Below are 20,246 nucleotides of genomic sequence, written 5' to 3' on the forward strand. Positions count from 1 at the left end.
GGTGTAGGCAGAAGAACATGCAGGCTGAGACATCTCATGCCCACAAGCTTGCTTTAAATGCATTGTTAAACACAGCCTTACTCTCAGAAATGTCTTCAAAAAATAACTGAAAAACTTTTTCTCATAGAAAACAGAGCTAGCCTTATTATGTAAGTAGGAAAGTGACAAGTAGTATAAATTATTCTCATTTAGGAAATTTCAGCCAGTTTGCAATTTGATGTAGACGGTTTCATAAAGAAGAGGTAGAACTCTGCCTTCAGGAACTTTCAATACACATATAAGCCTGTTCCGATCTTGTTGCAAAAATATCTGGCCAAACAGCATTAAACAACATTTTTATTTGCTAGATATTTTCATCAGTTACCAACCTGTATCTTCTTAACAAAAGCGTTTGATTTATTTGCCAATTCAAGTAGCAATATATAATAGCCCTTCCACCTATGATCATGCAAATGCCAATATTTAATGAGCATCCAATAGAGATCATCTATATCAGCCATAACTAATTAGAAAACGTAATAGAAATTATGATAATGATGACGACAACAGGGATGGCTAACACTTATAGAAGCAAACTCTATGGCAGGCACTACATGAAATGCTTCTCCGGAGGTTTGCACGTAACCCACACACCATCACAATGAATTCGGCATTAGGTCAGCCCCATTTTGTAAATGAAGAAACTGAGTGTTTGAGATGTTAAGTAACAGCTAAAAGAGTAGGAAACAAATTCCCAATTCTGCTTCTGATCGAGTCTGTAATCCTAACCACATTGCATAGTAACCTCCCCCCCAGAAAGGTCTGATTTACTTTCTTTGAGAGGCTATGCAATTCCATGAATGGAGTGGCCGCCAAGCGCAGCCTCTCAGAGGCTCTCCCAGCTGCGCCCTCCTCGCCATCGCCACCAGCAGGTGCGGGTTCCTTGCATCATCTGTACCCACAGCAGCCATCTCTGCCCTTTAGAATAGAATGACCTTTTTAAAATGAAAACTTGGGTAAATGACTAGAGACTTGAGTTCCAAGTGGGATCAAATAGGATGAATTTTCTTGGAATGAAACACAAATTAGCTTTTTTCAAACGTTCATGGAGAACCTACCACCCAAAGGCACCATGCTCATTGTCACAGGGGGTTGCGAATTGTTTATTAGCCCCTTTTCCCTGTGAATTATCATCTGAGATCATCGTACAGAAAACCACCTGCATCCAATCAAGTTAGCTGGCCCTTGTAATCCCACTGTGCGCTCACTGAGAATATCACTCACACATGTGGCGTCAGGTACCCCCTATAAAGTAACAATGCTAAATCCAAAGCTTTTCTCAAGCTCCGTAATCCAATATCCTACCTTCCACTAACTATTATCTCAGGCTTCTCACACTCGGCTTACCTAGAAACTTTACTCCTCACACCTGCTCTGACCATTCTTCCTTCTAAATGTCTCTGGATTCCACCTGCCTCCTTGCATCTCCACTTGTACGAGGACACACCAGTGACTATCAGGGCGGCTGCAGCTGCCTTCTGATCAGCTGTTCTGTCTTCAGATGACTTCTTCAGAGTGGGAGAGACATTTTAATCAAGTACTCATATCAATAAATGTAAAATTAAAACATCTATCAGTACTATGAAAATGTCCAATAGGCTCTGAAGGAGAAACCACAAGGGACAGAAGAAGTGTTGCTGGCAGATGGAATAGCCTTGCAAAATTCTCACTCACACACACACACACACACACCATTTAAAAGCTTTCAGTGGCTCCCAATCATCTGAATCATCTGAATCTAATAATCATTCCATTAAAAAGCCCTTGGTTAATCAGCTAATAGAAAAAAGAGGAAAGAGCTGATATTTTCATTACCAGACACCTTAAGGCTTTGGTCTGCTTGTATATTTTTACTTTTTTCAATTACAGTTTGTTTTTATGTTTTTAAATTCAACACTCTCTCACAGCCTATGAGACAAATGCCATTAATTGTCCCTGTTTTAGAATGGAGGAAATGGAGACTCAAAGAGGTGAAATGAACTGCCTAAAATCACGTTGCCATAAAAAGATCTAAAGACTAATTCAGAGAAAAGACAAAAACTAAACAGAGGGGAAAGAAAGGAAATGATTTCTAGTAGATGACAAAGCCAACTGGAGCTCAAGACAGGAAATTAAATGGGATTTGTGAGCGTTGGATGAAAATGCCCTATTTTTCTTCACAATGCATTGGGAAAGTAGAGCCTGTCCTCCTCAGGGCACAGAGTAAGAGCATGAATGAATGAGTTCTGAAGTGTGCATTGAGTCAAAGGCAGCATCTTTGCCAACCAAAACAAGAGATTTTTAAAACAACTGACAGGTACTAGCCTATGTTATCTATTTTGTGCTGTGATCCAATGTCCACTGAATATTGAAGACTTATTCTACACAAGCTAATTCTGCTTAGATGAGTTATGTTTGTTATTATATTAATATATTAAAATTTAGCTGGGAATGAAGACAGAGAAACAGAAGATAAGAGAAAGTATCAATGAGTCAATGTAAATCACTTTAACTTTCAGATTTTGTTTAAAATGCCAAAAATGTCATATATTATCACAAACTGTCATTTCACACAATTCTTCAGCTATAAACATAAAGGGAAATCAGTTTAAAGCAATGGGTCTCAACCAGGGGCGATTTTACCTACAAAGGGACATTTGGCAATATCTAGAGACACTTCCGGTGTCGCAACTGGGCAGGGGCAGGAGGGGGGCATAGAGATGCTACTGTAATCTAGCGGAAAGAGGACAGGAATGCTACTCAATATCCCACAATGTACAAGGCCATCCCGAAACAAGGAATTATATGGCCCAAAATGTCAATAGTGCCAAGGTTGAGAAACCTTGGTTTAAGATTATAGAAAAGAATCTTTAATATCCTGATCGCTTTACTGAAATCTAAAAGTAAGGAAATATTCTGTCCTTAATCCCATAGTGATTTGTTGTTGTTGTTGTTGTACTAATCAATATCTTCCCATTTCCTTAGAAAAAGTAATCTAGAACACTGAGTAAAATCAATGGTTAGAAAGTTCACTTGGCCCTTCTACAGGGAAGCAGTGTTTTTAAGCACATTATTCAAATGTCTTATAAAATAGAAATGCAAAAAAGTACACTGGAGATCACCAGAGTTCTGTGTCACCAAATTCTTAGGGTTTTTTTTTTTCCTTTCAGTCATATTACTTGTGTTGGTGAAAATTTTCAAGTTTAAGCACACCCTACTGTTAGGCATCCGTTGCTAATCTTATTAGTCAATGTGTAACATGCCTATTGTTTGATTTTACAAAACAAAAAACCAACAACAAGTTTATGGAAACATCCCGGTGGTGTTAGGTAAAGCCCAGTATTCAGCAGGGAACTATTTCCTTTAGTTTATGTGGTTATGTGGTTCAAAAACAATGGCACGTTTAGAATCATTGAAATTTAAATCGGTCATCTGAAAGATAATAACATAGTATTAAGTTTATGTAGTTGCAGTACATAAATCAATGCCTAATTTTCTCACGGAGCAAGAATTTAAAAGAAAAAACAAAAACAAACAAACAAGAAACGCGGGGTTTCATTTGATGGTCAAGATGCGCCCCCTACCGAGCAGAAGCGAGAACTAGCGCCGACTGGTGTAAATTCGCAGGGCTCTCGGCGCCGCGCGCCCCGCGCTTCTCTCCGCCCGCCCGGGGCTGGGAGCAAACTCCGGGTTTCACTCGGCGCGAGAAAACTGCGGCCGCAAGGCGACCTCCGCACCCAGGGGCTCCCCGAAAGTCTCCAAACGATACCAGCAGCGCTCAGACAACTACCGCTTATTCTTAACATTGAACAGCTGAGCGCTATTCAACGCGGCATTCCCCCGGCCGGCCTCGGCTTTGATATCGCGATTCGGCGTGAAGGGCGCCGGCTTCCTCTCGGGCGGGGGTCGCCATGCCAGCCGAGAAGTTTAAATTCTCGGAAGTGACGGGAAAGTGCCAGCGGACAAAAATCATGTAGATTAATTCAATGGGGACGAAGGAGACTACGAGTAAGAAAAGTTCCTTTCCGCCCCGAGAGAGAGGGAGGAGGGGGGCGCGCGCCTGGGTCTCCCCGCCCCCTGACCCGGGTCCAGCCGGGGCTCGGGGCGGCCGGGCGCCGGGCGCCGGCTCTTACCTGGGCTCCGGCGAGGAGGCAGCCGCCCAGCAGCAGCCACGCCGACAGGGGGGGCGCCGCCCCCGGCCCGGCCATGCCCGGCGCCGCCAGAGCCAGAAGCGGGGCGCTCCTCGCGGCGCCCCACAGGGGCTCCGCACGAGCAACTTGGCGCGCGCGGGTGAAACTCGGGGCCGGGGCCGGGGCCGGGGCGGCGCGGGACTGGGCTGCGGCCGCCCGCGCGCTGGGGGTCGGGCCGAGCTGCGCGGCGGCGCGCGGCCGGGCGCGGTCTTCACGCGGAGCGGAGCGGCTCCCGCCCCGGCCTGGACGCGGCCTCCCCGCGCCCCCCGCGCCCCCCGCAGGAGCGGCGGGAAGGCGCTCGCGCGCCTCGGAGTCACTGTGTCCCGCAGCCCGGGGGACACGACGGCGAGGGCTCCCGAGCGCTGCTGCTGCCGCGCGTCTGCACCGTCTCCGTGGTCTCCGCCGTCCCGGCCCTGCGCCCGACCTCTGGGGGCGCCCTCGGCCCTCGGCGAGCGGTCCCCAAGCGCCCCGCCGTCCAGACGCGCCGACCACCCGCCCCTGGGGCCACCGCGCCTCGTGTTCAAAGGTTTCCCAGCCAGGCGCGTTTCCACTGCGCTGTGTGCCCCGCGTCCCTACCGCCCTCTGAAGCCCTCTGATTGCTTTCCTCCTAATAATTCCCTCCCCCCTCCCCCCTCTCCCCCTTCCCCCTCCCCCCTCTCCCCCTTCCCCCTCCCCCCTCTCCCCCTTCCCCCTCTCCCCCTCCCCCCTCCCCCCCTTCCCCCTCTCCCCCTCTCCCCCTCTCCCCCTCTCCCCCTCCCCTCCCCCCTCCCCTCCCCTCTCTCCCCTCTCCCCTCTCCCTTCTCCCCTCTCCCCTCCCCCCTCTCCCCTCTCCCCTCTCCCCTCTCCCTCCTGTTGCTCTTTTCCTTAGAGGCATAATCCCCAAGACGCCAGAGACCTTGCTTTACAGGCATTTCAGTTGAAGACTATTCGGTCTCCCAGGGCCTGATACAGTGAGGAAGGAATGGTTCCCGTAGGTGAAGCACAGGCCCCTCATCTCCTCTAGACAGCGAGAATCTGAGATGTCACCACCGGCTTTCATCTGTGTGCTAAAGTGAAAACGGTCTGCTTTTTAAACGTCTAGATTATTAATGGCTGGCTAGCTCTAAAACACTAGAAAGGGCTGGGTTTTATTTCTATTTCTACATGTCTGAAAATGTCCACGCCTCTCTCTCTCTTTTAATAGCATTGCTTATATTATGTATTGTCCTACTCCATCACCTCGTATGCTTTTTGGAAGTAGCAAGACCTGAATTATACAACATACACTCATAGGCACACACCTGCAAAAAGACCAACCAAACTTCACTTTCCACTTAACGCTACCAAAGATTTAAGGTTTAGTGGGGTTTGTATGTGTGTGTCTGTGCTCTTTTTCAAAATAGAGCTCTCTATAGTTACTATTATCTAAAAACCTTCCATTTGATTAAATTACTTAGAATTGTTACCTGTTACATTATCCTACTCAAGCAAGGAAATGATGGTGAGAGTAATAATACTGATTGACATTTATTTGGTGCTTTAGTACATTTAGTTACTCTTCTAGATACTTTATATTACTCTTTGAATGGACCCTGTGAGATAGGCATTATTACCATAGTTATAGATGAGGAAGTAGACAGTAAGTCATTTGCCAATGATATTCTGTCATTGGGGCACTACTGATCATCTGTTCTATTTATACAATAGTATTAATTGTATAATTAATTTTTCATGTTTCTTAGGCCTCACAAAACAGGAAACACATTTTCAGCTGGTTTTTCCTTTTGATTCTTTGTTTGTTCCCCCTCCCTAAACTCAAGAATAATTTACTGTGCATTACAGCAGTGGTTCTGAGCAAGGGGAAAGGGGACATCTGGCAGCATCTGGAGACATTTTTGGGTGTGTCACACTACATGCTACTGGCATGTAAGTGGACAGAAACTGGGATGCTGCTAAACCAAGGATCCTACAATTCCCAGGACAACTTCTCGAGACAGAGAAATATCTGTCCCAAAATATCAAGTGACAAGGCTGAAAAACCCTGCATTATAGCAAAAAGGGTACCCAAAACTATTAGTTGTTTATTAACTAGACATTCAATAAAATCAGATAAGCCTATATGCTGGAACTTACAATCTGTATTTGTAAAACTTACATTATCCAACTGGTCCATTCATGCAAACAGGTATAAATCCACAGGCTGTAACTGTTTAAAGCCATATTAAACTATGGTAAATGAACAATGTTAGGTAAAGTAAAAAAATAATTACACAAATTGCTGTGATATCATCAGAATATTTGTGGCCTTTGCCATAGAATATATACTTACTTATATCATGGGTAAATTTCATTTTAGGTGGTCCCAAAGTTAAGTACTAATGATTAATAACTGAGCAGAATTTTTTGGTAGGTATTTCTCAGGATATTATAATACTATGGGGGAAAAAGTAATAAAATCAATTCTACTACTTACATTTTGAAGAATCTGGATTACTATTTAGAATTTATATTTTGTGTTGTTTGCAATAAGCAAGTACTCTACTAGCCTCTGGACATATAACCACTACAATCCAATATTTATTTTAGTAAGCCATAGACTGCAGTGTTATCTGTAAAACAAAATAGGTCAAATAGCTAAAGAAAGTAGCTTGAGATTTAGGAAGAGTTTATTTTTCCAGGTGTTTTAACTGGAGATCTATTGAAATAAAGTTTTACTTTCTATGGGATTATTAATGAAGGTTTAAGGCTCCAGAGACAGAGTGAATATCAATATAAAGGGCCGGAGGGATATTAGTTTAGAGGTTTGTAGCGCCACTCTATATGCTGGGAAGGAAGAGGTAAGCGGCAGGCCTGCAAACTTCTCTACCTCTATCAGAGAGGAAAGAGAAACCTCAAATCTCCTTGCAAACGTGCCAGTCAGAGGGTCCCCAGGCCACCATCTTCACTCTGGATGACTTGCTAGAAGGACTCATAGTGCTCAGAAGCTGTTTTGCTCATGGTTATGGTTCATTACAGTGAAAGGATACAGATTAAATTCAACATAGGGAAAAGGCACATGGGATAAAGTAGAGGAGAAACCACCCACAAGCTTCCAGCGGAATTACATAGACATGCTCAATCCTCCCAGCAGTGATGCAGGACCACTCATGCAGAGCACTGCCAACCAGGGGAGCCCACCCAGGGTTTGGTGACAGGGTTTTATTGACCTCGCCTACTCTAGCTTCCCCCCCACCTGGAGCAAAATCAGACATTCACCATAGATCACATTGTTAGCATAAACTGTCTTTGAGTCATCTGTCAAGTTTGGTGCTGGTAAGAGCTGGAACTCGAGAGAGTTTAATTTGATAATTCAAGCCTTCCTTGTGTTATCACAAGGGACAGGTCTATCAGACAACTCTACTCTGCCTTAGACTGAACTTGTTCTAGGCATGTATCAAATGGCACCAAATCAAAATAGCAATAAATAGTGCTATAACAACTTTGAGGGAGAGAGAGCAGTCCCTCTAAATATTTTTATAAGTCTAATTACATTCCCAAACCATATCCATATACCCCAAATGTAAACTCTAAAATTATTCTCCAAATAATGAGATAATGTCCCTAAAGAATTTTTTCATTTTGAACAGATTGTCTTTTTTCTTTTTTAAAAAAAATTATAATTGTTTTTACTTTTTAAAAATTTATCTTTATTGTTGAAAGTATTATAGATGTCCCCCCTTTTTTTTCTCCCATTGATCCCCTCCACCCTGCATCTGCCCACCCCCAGGCCTTCCCCAGACTATTGTCTTTGTCCATGGGTATGCTTATATGCATGAAAGTTCTTCGATTAATCTCTGCCCACCCACTCCCCCCTTTGTGACAGCATGGATGGACCTGGAGAGTATTATGCTAAGTAAAATAAGCCAGTCAGAGAAAGACAAGTACCACATGATCTCACTCATATGTGGAATTTAATGAATAAACTGGGGTGATTGTCTTTCTTCCCCCCTTTTACAGGTTCTGATCTAAGAATACCCATCTTTCTCATTCAGTAAATCATCACGGTAATTGGAAATGGAGAGAGTATTGATCATGGACTCCACAAACAATAAACGCTCCCAACCAGCAATTACTATAAACCCACAGTGAGCTTGTTGGTCTGTTTTCTGCACGAGACCTGTGTTTGACCATATGGCCATTCTGGCATCAGATCCTTGAACAGAATACCAAGGAGTGCTAAGCATGACTCTATATTGAAAATGAAGAAACATCACTCTTTCATTTAGGATAATCAAGATGTATTTGCTCTAGGACTTAGAATACTTCATTCTGAGAGAAAAGGAAACTTTTTTTTTACTTTACTAAGTGTCTAGGGTAGTAAATTCAGTTTTTATCCATGATATCTGTGGCTTAAGGAGTATTAAGAATCAAAGACAGATGGTTTTCTAGGTTGTAGCAATATAGCAGTAAAAAAAATATCTCCCTTCGAGGATCTTAAAACCGCTCGTTGATGGTTTGCGATGAGACATCAACGTCTAGCAACTGTATCAGAAGGAACGGAAGAGGCAGCTTAACCATAATTCATGACTTCCCCTCATGGGTCACATGCAGCCTAGACTTGAAGGGAAGGTGCTATACCAGAGTCTACACATTGACAAAAACCTGCAAGCTAACATGAGCTCAATTCCACTTATAGGCTAGAAATTAAAAGATGCATTTAATTATCAGTCCTCCAGTGCTTCTGTTATCTTTTGGCATTTATGAGTTAATAAACTTCCCAGGTTTCTGCATATATAACTGGCAGTAATCTATGATTGATTTAATTAAGTAAAACAATTGTCAAGAGCTAAAAATAATAAGAATTTTAATGAAACAGTGCAAAATGCTGTAGAGCTGTGCCAAGGAGTGCAGACAATCTATTTGAAGATTTTTCCCCCTAATAAATTGTGTGTGCATGTGTGTGTACACACACTTGCTTTTAATGTATTATTCTATAAAATATGGAATATACCTAATGTTCAGAGTAATGGAAAATAAGTAATTAGAAAGGTAGTCTTTTCCAATACCTTGAATGTGTAACACTCTTTAATGCTTAAATTCAGAGATAAGGAAAGCATTTCCACATTATGCAATGATGAAATCAGCGGTCAGGACATGTGTGGTGACCGGCCTTCAGAGAATAACCGATGGAAAGGTCACAGAACTGGGACATCCTCTGGATATAGTAGTATAACGGCAGAATGAAGAAGCAAAACCAACTAATGCTATTTTGTCTCAGTCATTTTTGCTATGAAAATTTTTGTCACGATCGTTTTTGTTATGATCATCTAATTGCAAAGAACAGAGGCACACTTTTAAAGAGTAGGGGGTAAATTCTAGTTTAATTAGGTGGCTCTTCATTTCTGAAGCCCCAGGAATTTTATTTAAGGAATCAAAGCAGCAAAAGCAGAAGCTTCAGCAATTGGGATGATGGGGACAGAGAGTACACAGTATGCTGGAGACTTGGGAGGGAGTGCCATCTGTGAGTGCAGAGCTATGGCAGCAACTACCTGTTGGAGTGATGTGATGTGATATGGATGAAACGTGATGTGATGTGGATACCAAAAGGTGAATTTGAAGAAACAGGGCTGTTTACTTGGGATTTAGTACTACCGGGGAGGGGAGGGGAGGGGAGGGGAGGGGAGGGGAGGGGAGGGGAGGGGAGGGGAGGGGAGGGGAGGGGAGGGGAGGGGAGGGGAGGGGAGGGGAGGGGAGGGGAGGGGAGGGGAGGGGAGGGGAGGGGAGGGGAGGGGAGGAGGTTGCAGGGGTACAGCTGCAGGTTGTACCATAGTTGGATCCACTTTAGGTAAACTCTGAACACTCGGAAGAAACTAAAGCGAGCTCAGCATTCTGGGCAGAAAAGGCTGGGCAGCTTCTTACTGATGGAAGCGACCCACACATTCAAGACCCACTTTCTGGGATGTAAGGAGAAGGGCTATTTATTCGTGAGAGATTTAAATTCTCAGAAAACAAAAGGGGAGAGAATGAACAGAGGGCCAGGGGCTGGGCTTGCACACCAAACTCCAGCTCCCCTTGTTAATTCCCTCAAAGAGATTCAAAACTAAGTGAAGATGATTCTCAGTTATTTGTAAGTCTTCTTTATTTACAGTATAAGTCTTTAAAAGGCCAAGGCAGTTTCATTTCTTAAATAACACATCAATCATATAAAACAGCTGGAACCAAAGTAGAGAAATATATACAATATAATACATCAGGTATTTTCAATACTGTTAACTGAATTTTCATACTAAGTTAAAAGAGGCTATTATGATTTACAATATCATTTCTCTAGTTAAAATTAAACCTGTCAAAGACAGAATGTACATTTTTTACAAAACCAGCACAGAAGCATTAATAAAAATGCTCATGATTATAATTTTAATTTTTCTATAATACACTGCACCCACGTTATAAAAACAAACAAAAAAAGGCATTGCACTAGATGCTTTGAATACTGCATAAGTCAGTATGTTAACACTTGAGGAGTAATGAATGGCCTGATCTGTTTCACCGACAGGCTCATTCACAACAGTTTCCACTCTGGTAGCTAAGGAGACTTTCTACAGATAGATTCCTTTCCTTGGCAGTTTTATACAAGCCCAGTACTAATGGGTAAAATGCCAAGGAGAAACTGATGCCACAAAAACCAATACAACCCTACTATTTACACTACCCAAAAAAGCCAAAGCTAGAAAACCACTTACTGCTGGATCAGGGAAAAATTATAAGCAGGACATTTTATAGGAAGTTTTGAATATCTGTAAATCTAAAATATTCTATAGACTATAAAAGGGCTTACAACGGCTTATTCCCCTTAGTTTTCTTAGGCTTGGGTTAAGATAAAGGTTAATCCTTTTTATTTTTAACAAAGTTTTGATGGCATCAAAAAGCTTCAAATTTATAAATAAGATTTTTTATACAATGCAACATGTTATATAGTTTTCTTGTGCTACTGTCAATTATTTTCAGGATTCATAGTTTATTCGAAGGACTAAAGTATTAAGATTTCTTCCATATTCTTAACTTTTCATTCTTAACCCATTCTTAACCCATTGCTCCTGGACACGCAAGCTGATGCTCCTCTATGTGTCACTGCTGTACAACTCCTTTACTACTGTATGATACTGAAACTAAAATCACCACTGTTTTGTTAATATTCTCCGGGACTTGAAAGGGAATTCAGGAGAGGTGAAGTCACCCAGTGCTTAACACTGAGTAGCACAACATCTGAAACGCCTTATATATGTGGGCGGCCTACACAGGAGCAGCAAGGGGCCAGGGATATAGTCCTACCACTCACAGCAAATTAAATTTTATATTTTCCCTTCTTTAAGACAGCTTTAAAAGGACAGCAAGTATTACTTCAGGTTATATTATATTGGAACTTTTTTTAGCCACAAAATTATCTAAGAGGCAGCAGTACTTTAAAAAAATAGTTCTTAATGTCATGGGCAAGAAAAACAAAATCAGCAAGATACTTAATTACTGTCCGGAGCTACTCCAGCAGAGGATCCAAGGTACACAGATGGCGCTGAGGCTAAAACAAAGACACACCCTGGTTACAGCTGGGGGGAGACACCTTCTACAGGAAGCGTTCATGACCGGGGTGCAGGACATGGACAGGATGAATAACCCAGAGTATCTTCACAGAAGAAATGGTCAAAACAGTATTTGCATTCAAAATCAGATGCAAAACCCACTGCTCCTGGACACACAAGCTGATGCTCCTCTATGTGTCACTGCTGTACAACTCCTTACTGCTGTATGATGCTGAAACTAAAATCACCAGTGTTTTGTATCAAAAGGTACACCACATGTTGTTTTTTAAAATGCTTATCATCAGATCAGTCATAAGTCCTTGGTCAACTTACCTGTTTCTAGTTCAAAACAAATCACGTTTCCAATAAGCACCATACACCAAACTAATGCTTTCATTCCCTAAAGACAACTTTCCAAAATGTTCCCATTTCATGTATTATAGCCTCTGTAAGTGAAATGTATCCAGACTTCTCCTCCTTATGTGAAAGTTACAATAGAAATGTGCTATCCTTGGAAGCCTGAAAAGAGTAGAACTCTTACAATTTAAAAAATCCCCAAACTATCCTTGTTATGCAAAGAAGCCAAAAGGAAATATTCAAGGTTACATTATTATTATGTTTCATACTTCTGATCGCTTTTTAAACAACCTCTCTATTAAACAAGAAATTCCTTACTAAGAACATTTTATCTTTTAACATTTCTTGATAGTCAGGACTGGCCTAGAAACTGGTATAGAAAGTTAGGAAACAAGAATATCAGATCTAGAAATTTCATATATATATATATGTCACTTAAATTGCTGGTTATATTGAAAAAGACACTACCTCTACAAAACGCGATCAAGTGCTTCCCTTTCACCCAATTTCTTGGATTGGGCCTGAAATATACTTTACATTTAAAAAATCCTTCATTAACCACTCGCCCTTTGGGGATTTAGTCATTGTAGACTCATTGACTAATGTTGCCCTTGAAAGAGAAAAAACTTAGAATAAGAGCATGTGCAGATAAGTGCTGTTTTACATAATAACTGCACAAAAGTTGTAAACAAGCTTAAAAAATAGCTCCAGACAAAAAGGCTTAAAGTTAATGGTGGTGGCTTCCTGCCTTCCACAGAGAAGTAAAGACAGAACCTGACAAACATCAAACATACTGGAAAGCAGGGTGAGATATAGGACATGGCAGGATTCCCAATTTAAGTCAAATTCCTCTGTAAAACAAGAACAGATTCTGTCCATTTGTTTAACTGGCTATTCATAGAATAATTCAGAATTTTTAAAGGTTTCAGAAACTGTGATAATAGGCAACATTAAACTGTTACATGAGAAACAAACCAAAAAAGCTCATCAAATCTACAAATGCTTTTTAAGTGAAGAATGTGTCACATGCAACGCCAAGAGTCACAACCTAGGAGCACTGTTTTCTTAGCAGGATGGTTAGCAAACACATCAACCCGTTTTTCACCCAATCTCATCTCTAATCATACATCTGTCCTTAGCCCTTTGAAATGGGTCTATATTTCTGCTTAAGTGAAAAAATGTCCATGCAACTTTCCAGCCCAGGGATAGCCAATCTGTAGGTATCAAAAACCACAGTGCACATCTACGGAATTTTAACCCTTCAGTGTGAGAGGGCCTATGAAACGCAGAACTGAAAGGCCTTGGCAAACAGTGGTGAATGTGACAAACAAGTAAAATGCAGCTTATTTTTGGTCCTTTGCTCCAGCCCCCTTTCCTTCACGGTCCATTTCACGGTAAGTGCTTCATTTCAGCAGTTCAGACCTAAACCTGTCCAGTGGTCCGGTACCATCAGGAAATACTTGTCCATTGCTTCACAAAATCGAGTCCTGTACAGCTCTGGAGAGACCACAGTGGGCATTTTACCTAAAATTACAAAAGAGGAAAGGGAAAAGAAAACTATCACGTAAGTGATCAGGCAGCTGACTTCACCTACGCTCTTGCATGTAAACTGCCATAAAGTCACATTCTGCACCCCCCAGGCGTCTCAGAAAGGGGAAGGGGTGCTGTTCACTGAGCCACAACATGGGACGGGGCCCTCCTGGTAGGAGTTTTATTTTAAAAGACTAGCACTTACCTAGAGAGATGTATAAAGCACAAAGGGGCCAGCAGTGCTCAGAGAACTTAGAAGATTTCAAGTGTTAATTAAAGACAACCTCTTATCCAGAAGCTCTGGCCTTTTTTTTTTAACTTTTCATTTTGAGTACCTCTCGCATTTTAACACAAATTTAAACCCCGTATTTCCCCACCTACACAACTCCTATTATTTGACCATTTTGGAAAGTACAATAAAATCAGAGATAATCACTAATATTTTTGGAATAAAAAAAGTATCCAATTTTTAAAATATTAACTGATAAGGAAAACATGAGTATAGTTTAAAGAGCAAACAAAACAAAAAATCTGCTTACCTTGTCCTCCTAAAATTCCTGTGGATTTCACAACCATCTCAAGCTTTTTGTCCCATGTAAATGTTCGAATATAATCTGTTGCAGGGAACAAAATCAGCAATAAAGTTATGTCAATGAATATAAGCAAAGGACAATATTAATTGTATTACTTCTATAATAGTTAGCATTTACTGAGTGCTGACAATATGCCAGGTGCTCTAAGGGTTCTTCCCCATTTTATTCATTCTGTCCTCACAACAGCCCCAAATCCCAGGGCTTCATTTCTAAGTGCCTTTTCGAATATAGGTATTTTTGGTAAAGATAATGAAAACGTAAATGAGGAAAATGAACAGAAAGTACTATTTATATAACAGAATTTAAAACTATTATTTTAAAATTTTTAAATGAAAATATTCAATAAGCTATAGACCAGGTTCAGTATAATCGTCAAATCTGACGGATTTCGCTCATGAACTATAAGTAAGGTATGCTCATTGACTTACCTATGATTCCAACAACCAGCTCATTGCTGGTGTCATCTCGCCCAACCAGCAAAGAATAATCTATAATGAGGTGGCTAGAAAGGAAGTGGGAGTCGCTGCGGATCGAGGCTCTCAGCACAGCTTTGGAATGAGAGCGGATATACAGAGGGTTGTCTCGAACCATCTTTAAAAGATTCTCATCCAGCAGGACTACATCACAGCTCTCCTTCCCAGTATCAGTTTTTACATTTCTATTTCTAAGTGAACCCTTCAAATCAAATACCTGGCAGAAAGAAAATTCGGTAATATATGAGTTGCTGCAAATGATTAATGCCATTTAATTAAAAAGGCAGACAGGTTCCCTATAGCTACTACCATTAAATATATAGTTTAAATTTTATTTAAATACTTAACATATAACATGTCATTAAATGCATGCATTATAACTGTATAATACATAAAATACATGTGATATAATTTTATCATATGAAGTTAATACCAAGTACTCAGTTACTGAAACATTTCAGAAATAACTGACTCATTTAATCCACTTTAAGAAACATTGACAAGTAACTCCAAAAACACATCACTGGACTGAAATGCAGTTTAAAAACCAGATGCAAATAGTCTTAGGAAACTTAATGTTTTGATACCAAAACTCTGCATGATTACTATGGCAACGGAGAAGCAACAGCCTATCTTGAGAAATTTTTGAGTGGCGGCAAAGGTGAGTGGACGACCAGAGCAGAGAGACCTGAAGTGTACTGGACAGACCACTGCTGGTCGGTTGTTCCTGGCTCGTGATGACATAAGGAACTTGCACCAGAATGTAAATCAATTACACCAGGAAGCACGCTGCTTAGTTCAGCAGCTGTTTTTCTCATAGCAAGACATTCTCAACGTAGAAAGCAGTGCATGGAATTACATACTGGTACAAGCTCCTTACCTTGCCATACACTGGAAACAGTTCAAGGACTAGCACTTTGAAGAGTACTGTTCTGGAGTGTAGACCAATCTGAGTTCTAGAAATATCTGTGTGTCTGCCATAAAGCACTTAATTTCTATGGGCCTCAGTTTCTGCATGTTGAAAACTGAGATGGTAGAAGTAGATCTGCCTTCCACTTCTGTAATTCTGTTTCTAGAATACTGGAGATGTTAAATTTTAGGATCAGTCTACAATATTCCTATTTATTCTTCCCTATAGGGTTCAACAAGCCCAAAGTTCAATTTGGCCCAGCAACCAAAGTTTAACATGTACTACCAAAGAAGATGCTATTCTCTGATTCACTACATTCAGGAACCAGAAGTGCAAAGGGTTCCAGCAGCTAAATGCTTTGCATAGTCCAACATCCTTACCTGTGCCATCTTTCTCCCATAGAAAAGATTTTCCATGACAAGGAGATCTAACTTCTTCTCAGTGTTGTTCTGAGAATTCTTATAACCAATTCTGTAAACTCCAAGAATTTTGGCCAATGCAGTAGGCCTCTAATCAAGAAAAAAATGAGAGGAAACTCTTATCAAAAAGGATTATTTGTAATTTAATACCAATATCTGGATTATTCATGTAATACCCAAACATGATTTTCTATTCATATGAACAGAGGTCCCTGAAAGAAACTCAAGCCCCTGAATGTCAGGAGCAAGTAAAGCAGCAATGCCAGTAAAAATATTAGATCCTCCACAACCACTCAAATTCACATTTTATTATGACACAGAATTTCCCCAGTAGCATGCAATAAACCATAATGAAAAAAAATCCACGTGACTCCCTCATACTTTTCCGGGAAGGTCCTCACTGCTCAGCAACAAATGGACCAACCTGGGCACTGGCTGCTCTCTTTCTGCCTAAGGGATCCATGCCCTCATTTCTTAACATGCTTCCAATTTCTGTCTCAACAAAATTAACAATACCTAAATGTTCAGCTTTCCTCATCCAGGCATAATGTTTTTAACTGACATATATGCTAATTAAATGCAACTTGCTTGAGATCGCTTGGCTCCTCGCTGGCAAAAGTAGGAGGAGTTTGAAATTCCTGCGTTCTATCACTTCTCTGTAGCATAACAGAGATCCAGTCATGTCCTGTCCACATCTTACCACAGAGAAAACTCTCAGGATTAACTCTGAGGACGTCAAAAGCCCAGTAAACTCTAATTCGAGGCCATCTAATTCTGAGATGTCTACCTTTTGTTGAACAGCATTTGTAATATAATTGAAGTAGTGTGGTGCAAAGTCGAGGAAAGACTGGACTTCCAGGCGAGGCATTTGCTTCAGAATGAATCTATCATCTAAAAGGCAGAAATTGCATGTATTTAGTCAATCACAATTATTTACTCAGGTTATCTACAATAAACCCCAAAGACCCCAAATGACTTATTTGCTTCATGTTTTTAAGGGATATTTTCTGATGTCACAGAGAAAATCCTCATCAGAACACAGTTCTCAAGTAACTGGAAGGGTGGGAAGGGTTTCTGAGGATTTATACAGTCAAGAAACCTCTACTTTTGAAAGTACCACCCCTAAATTCATAGCTGATCTACTTTTTATTAAAACTGTATAAATGTTTTCCTTTGTTAGCAATCCAATACATAATCGTTATGATAGTTCTTATCAAGCAATCCGACTGAGTTACCTCCGATGATTTTGCTCTCAGTGGGTTGGAGAATGGAACATGAAGTGCAAACGGTCACGATCTTCTGGAAACCTTGGTGAGCGAGGAACCTGCCTTCCTACCTTCGGGTTAAATGTTTCCATTTCTATCTGCTGTTATTTACACTTGGAAAACTCAGGACTAGAGAGAATTTAGTAAGAATTTGATAGATGTTTGTCTCTAATTACACATCCTATATACGTATATTCTTTTAAATATTTTATGACACAGCATAAAGTATAAACATAAAAAGAGGAAACTCCTGTTTGCCAATTGACAGTATCCTACTAGCTCTCTTCAAGTCCCTCAGGAATTACCTGAGGGGAAGGTGGACAGTATGTCATCAGTGAGCCTCTGGAAGACTCACCTTCAGTTGCGTAGAAGGCAGCCCCGGATTTGCCTCCCCGGGCCTGCCAGGGCGACGAGTGTGAAAGGGATCGAATGAAATCATCTTCGCTGCTGCCCAGAATCACTTCCCGCATCTTATGAAACTCTCCCGCGTAATAGAGCCGACAATAAAACTTGGCATTAGCATCAGAAAATTCTATAAACAGAAGTGTTAAAAAAACACTTTCATGAATCAAAAATCTCTTTTCCCTCTTGCCCAATTCCACACCCCCACCAGCGGCAGCCATTTAATTTTCTTCTAGGCAGCACTTTTCCTGTTAAGTCTACTATATCCATTTATCATCATTTGTTAAAGTGATCTTTAGGGAGGATTGTAAAGCACCTGATGACCATCCTTACGTGGTCACAGAAAATTCAAACCTAAGACCCATTTCTTGTTTTATACTGGTTACTGTCTTTCCATCATTGTGCTTTTATGTCTTAAATTTTACTGTATATAATATTCTGGATGATACATTTTTAGCATCCATATACACAGAATTCTAGACACCTTGTCAAGACTCTGTGGCTCTAGATTACACAGGAATTATTAATACATTAGAAATTAAATCAAATTGTCATTTATGAGTTAAATTATCATTTCAGTTAAATGTACAAATTAACTTTCTTTATAATGTACATTTTATGAACTAAATCTAGATTAAATAAAACTACATCAGCACACAGACTTAATATTCATTTCAAGAAATAGTCTATTTATTTAGCATGTAACCAGAAGCCTCAAATAATAGAGTCGCTGTCCCCAAACCACCAATATTTTATCTCATACTTACGAAGCTCCACATGAGGATTCGTGAGCTGTTTCTTTTGTGTGTCTCCTCCATCTACTTCATCTAAAAGGTTTAACATCATTAGTCAAGCCAAAGTTTTAAACGGTTATCACTCCATTTGCCTGTTCTTTCCCTGACACGACAATAAAAACTGCCAAGTCCCCTCTTTATCCTGGTCAAGTCACTCCAAGCAAGCACTGTGCATACAACTGTTATTGTAAACTATTACAATAAAAATGTGTGGACCTTTTAAAAAATCAATTTTTAAATTAAAAAATAAGAGCATTTAGGTTGAATAATGTTTCTTCTACTGAAGTGATTCCTATGTGAGCAATATACTAACTCAACTCTTACATCAAGATTTCCCGTGACTGCAGAGTTTATGACCAGTGTCCCCAGAGAGGAGAATGCTTCGCCAACGTTTGTGATGCTTTCTTTATCATATACTAAAATATTTATATAAAACATAAAGTATACTAGTGTCTAAGTCAGAGCTAGTTTTGCTTTATATCTGACTGATCTGTCTGGCAAACCTGCTGCCAGATCCACTCTAATTACTGTAGATTGGGAATACTTTTTAACCTTTAGAACCTCTAAGTTTCATATTTCAAAATTATTTTTTCAAAGCACCAATACCTTCCAAAGATCACAGCCCAATATCAGCCTATAGAATACTAAACAGAGATCGTAAATACTAATGAAAATTTATCATGCAGTTGCTGTTTTTTAAATAAACTACTAATTCATGATCTAATGCAGGGGTTGTCACATCTGTTTGGCTCTAAGAAACTAAACTAAGTAAATCAAAGCCTAGAGTAAGCAGGTTTCGTCCCCCTTTAACACACCTGAAGGCTCGATGCCTTGATTCTCCGTCCCCTCCTTGCCCGCCTGCCCAACCTGGTAATAAGCGCTATCCGCTCCACGCAAGGTCTCTCTCTTCTGGGAAGATAGATCGGGGCTTTTCCCTGCTGTCCCTCGGAAGAAGGACAACATTCCAGAAGCCTTTTTGGCTAAAAATAGAGGCAGCATATTAAGTACAGGTCACTATAGGTGGAAAAATTAAAATTTTTAACTCATAACTTTGTGCACAGTAACCATTTTCTAAGGGTAATAATATTAGCAACGCTGATACTTTCATTTGCACAGGTTATTATTCCTCAGTTTTTATGGGTTTCGAGGGGGACAGTCAAGCACTCTTATTAACAGAAACAGAAAAAGAACAGTGGTCACATAGCGACATATCAAAATGTGAGAAATTCTGATAAAACCTTTGAAAAACATCTTTCCAAGGCAGTCATAATATCTTAAGCAATGAGATTAAGTTAGGGCTGAATTCTTACAGCAGTTACTATTAAACTAATATAAAACAATGTTGCAAGCTATGAGAATTCAAAGTTAAAGGTAACATCTTTATATCATTTGTGTTCTTACATCTTAACATAGCAAAATGTAAGATTTTGTTTTTAACATTTTTCAGAAAGTAAGTAGTACAAGGATGGCCAAAAATATCACTAAAGCTTGCTCTATACTTTTATTCTCAGTTTTGAGCTTAATACATGTGATCTATGAGCTTAGTATATATGATGCTGATCTTGAACGTTTACAATCTACAAAATCCTTATCAAATGTTAATCGTACTTACTTAGGGTATTTACTTAGGGTCCTTACTTAGGGTGTCAGGAACCAGTATTGCCTCCTTAATATCTAATCCCACCTTGTTCCTTGCTAAATGAAGTCCAACTCAAGGGGCTGGGGGGCAGCCGTGTATATAGTAGCCCCAGCGAATAAGT

General features: G+C 40.5%; 2 protein-coding genes across 6 annotated transcripts in view; both read right to left on the minus strand.

Annotated features, from left to right (window-relative positions):
• Nucleotides 1-4,226, minus strand: part of PTH2R (parathyroid hormone 2 receptor) — a 44,865-nt gene extending 40,639 nt beyond the window's left edge. Inside the window, exon 1 of the mRNA XM_087819611.1 lies at nt 4,152-4,226. Within this exon, the coding sequence (XP_087675737.1) occupies nt 4,152-4,226 (75 nt within the window). The remainder of the gene's footprint in view (nt 1-4,151) is intronic.
• Nucleotides 4,227-10,280: 6,054 nt separating this feature from the next.
• The window catches only part of PIKFYVE (phosphoinositide kinase, FYVE-type zinc finger containing), a 69,172-nt gene continuing 59,206 nt past the window's right edge, over nt 10,281-20,246 (minus strand). For all 5 annotated transcript variants that reach the window (XM_087819615.1, XM_087819613.1, XM_087819614.1 and 2 more), the window contains 8 exons: nt 19,302-19,466; nt 18,460-18,519; nt 17,646-17,822; nt 16,813-16,916; nt 15,987-16,115; nt 14,652-14,913; nt 14,170-14,244; nt 10,281-13,624 (listed from right to left, as the gene is read on the minus strand). In XM_087819615.1, coding sequence (XP_087675741.1) covers nt 13,509-13,624; nt 14,170-14,244; nt 14,652-14,913; nt 15,987-16,115; nt 16,813-16,916; nt 17,646-17,822; nt 18,460-18,519; nt 19,302-19,466 — 1,088 coding nt within the window. In that variant the 3' untranslated portion in view covers nt 10,281-13,508. The remainder of the gene's footprint in view (nt 13,625-14,169; nt 14,245-14,651; nt 14,914-15,986; nt 16,116-16,812; nt 16,917-17,645; nt 17,823-18,459; nt 18,520-19,301; nt 19,467-20,246) is intronic.

This window comes from Miniopterus natalensis, chromosome 8, assembly GCF_054644295.1.
Source record: "Miniopterus natalensis isolate mMinNat1 chromosome 8, mMinNat1.hap1, whole genome shotgun sequence".
In the NCBI taxonomy this organism is placed as follows: Eukaryota; Metazoa; Chordata; class Mammalia; order Chiroptera; family Miniopteridae; genus Miniopterus; species Miniopterus natalensis.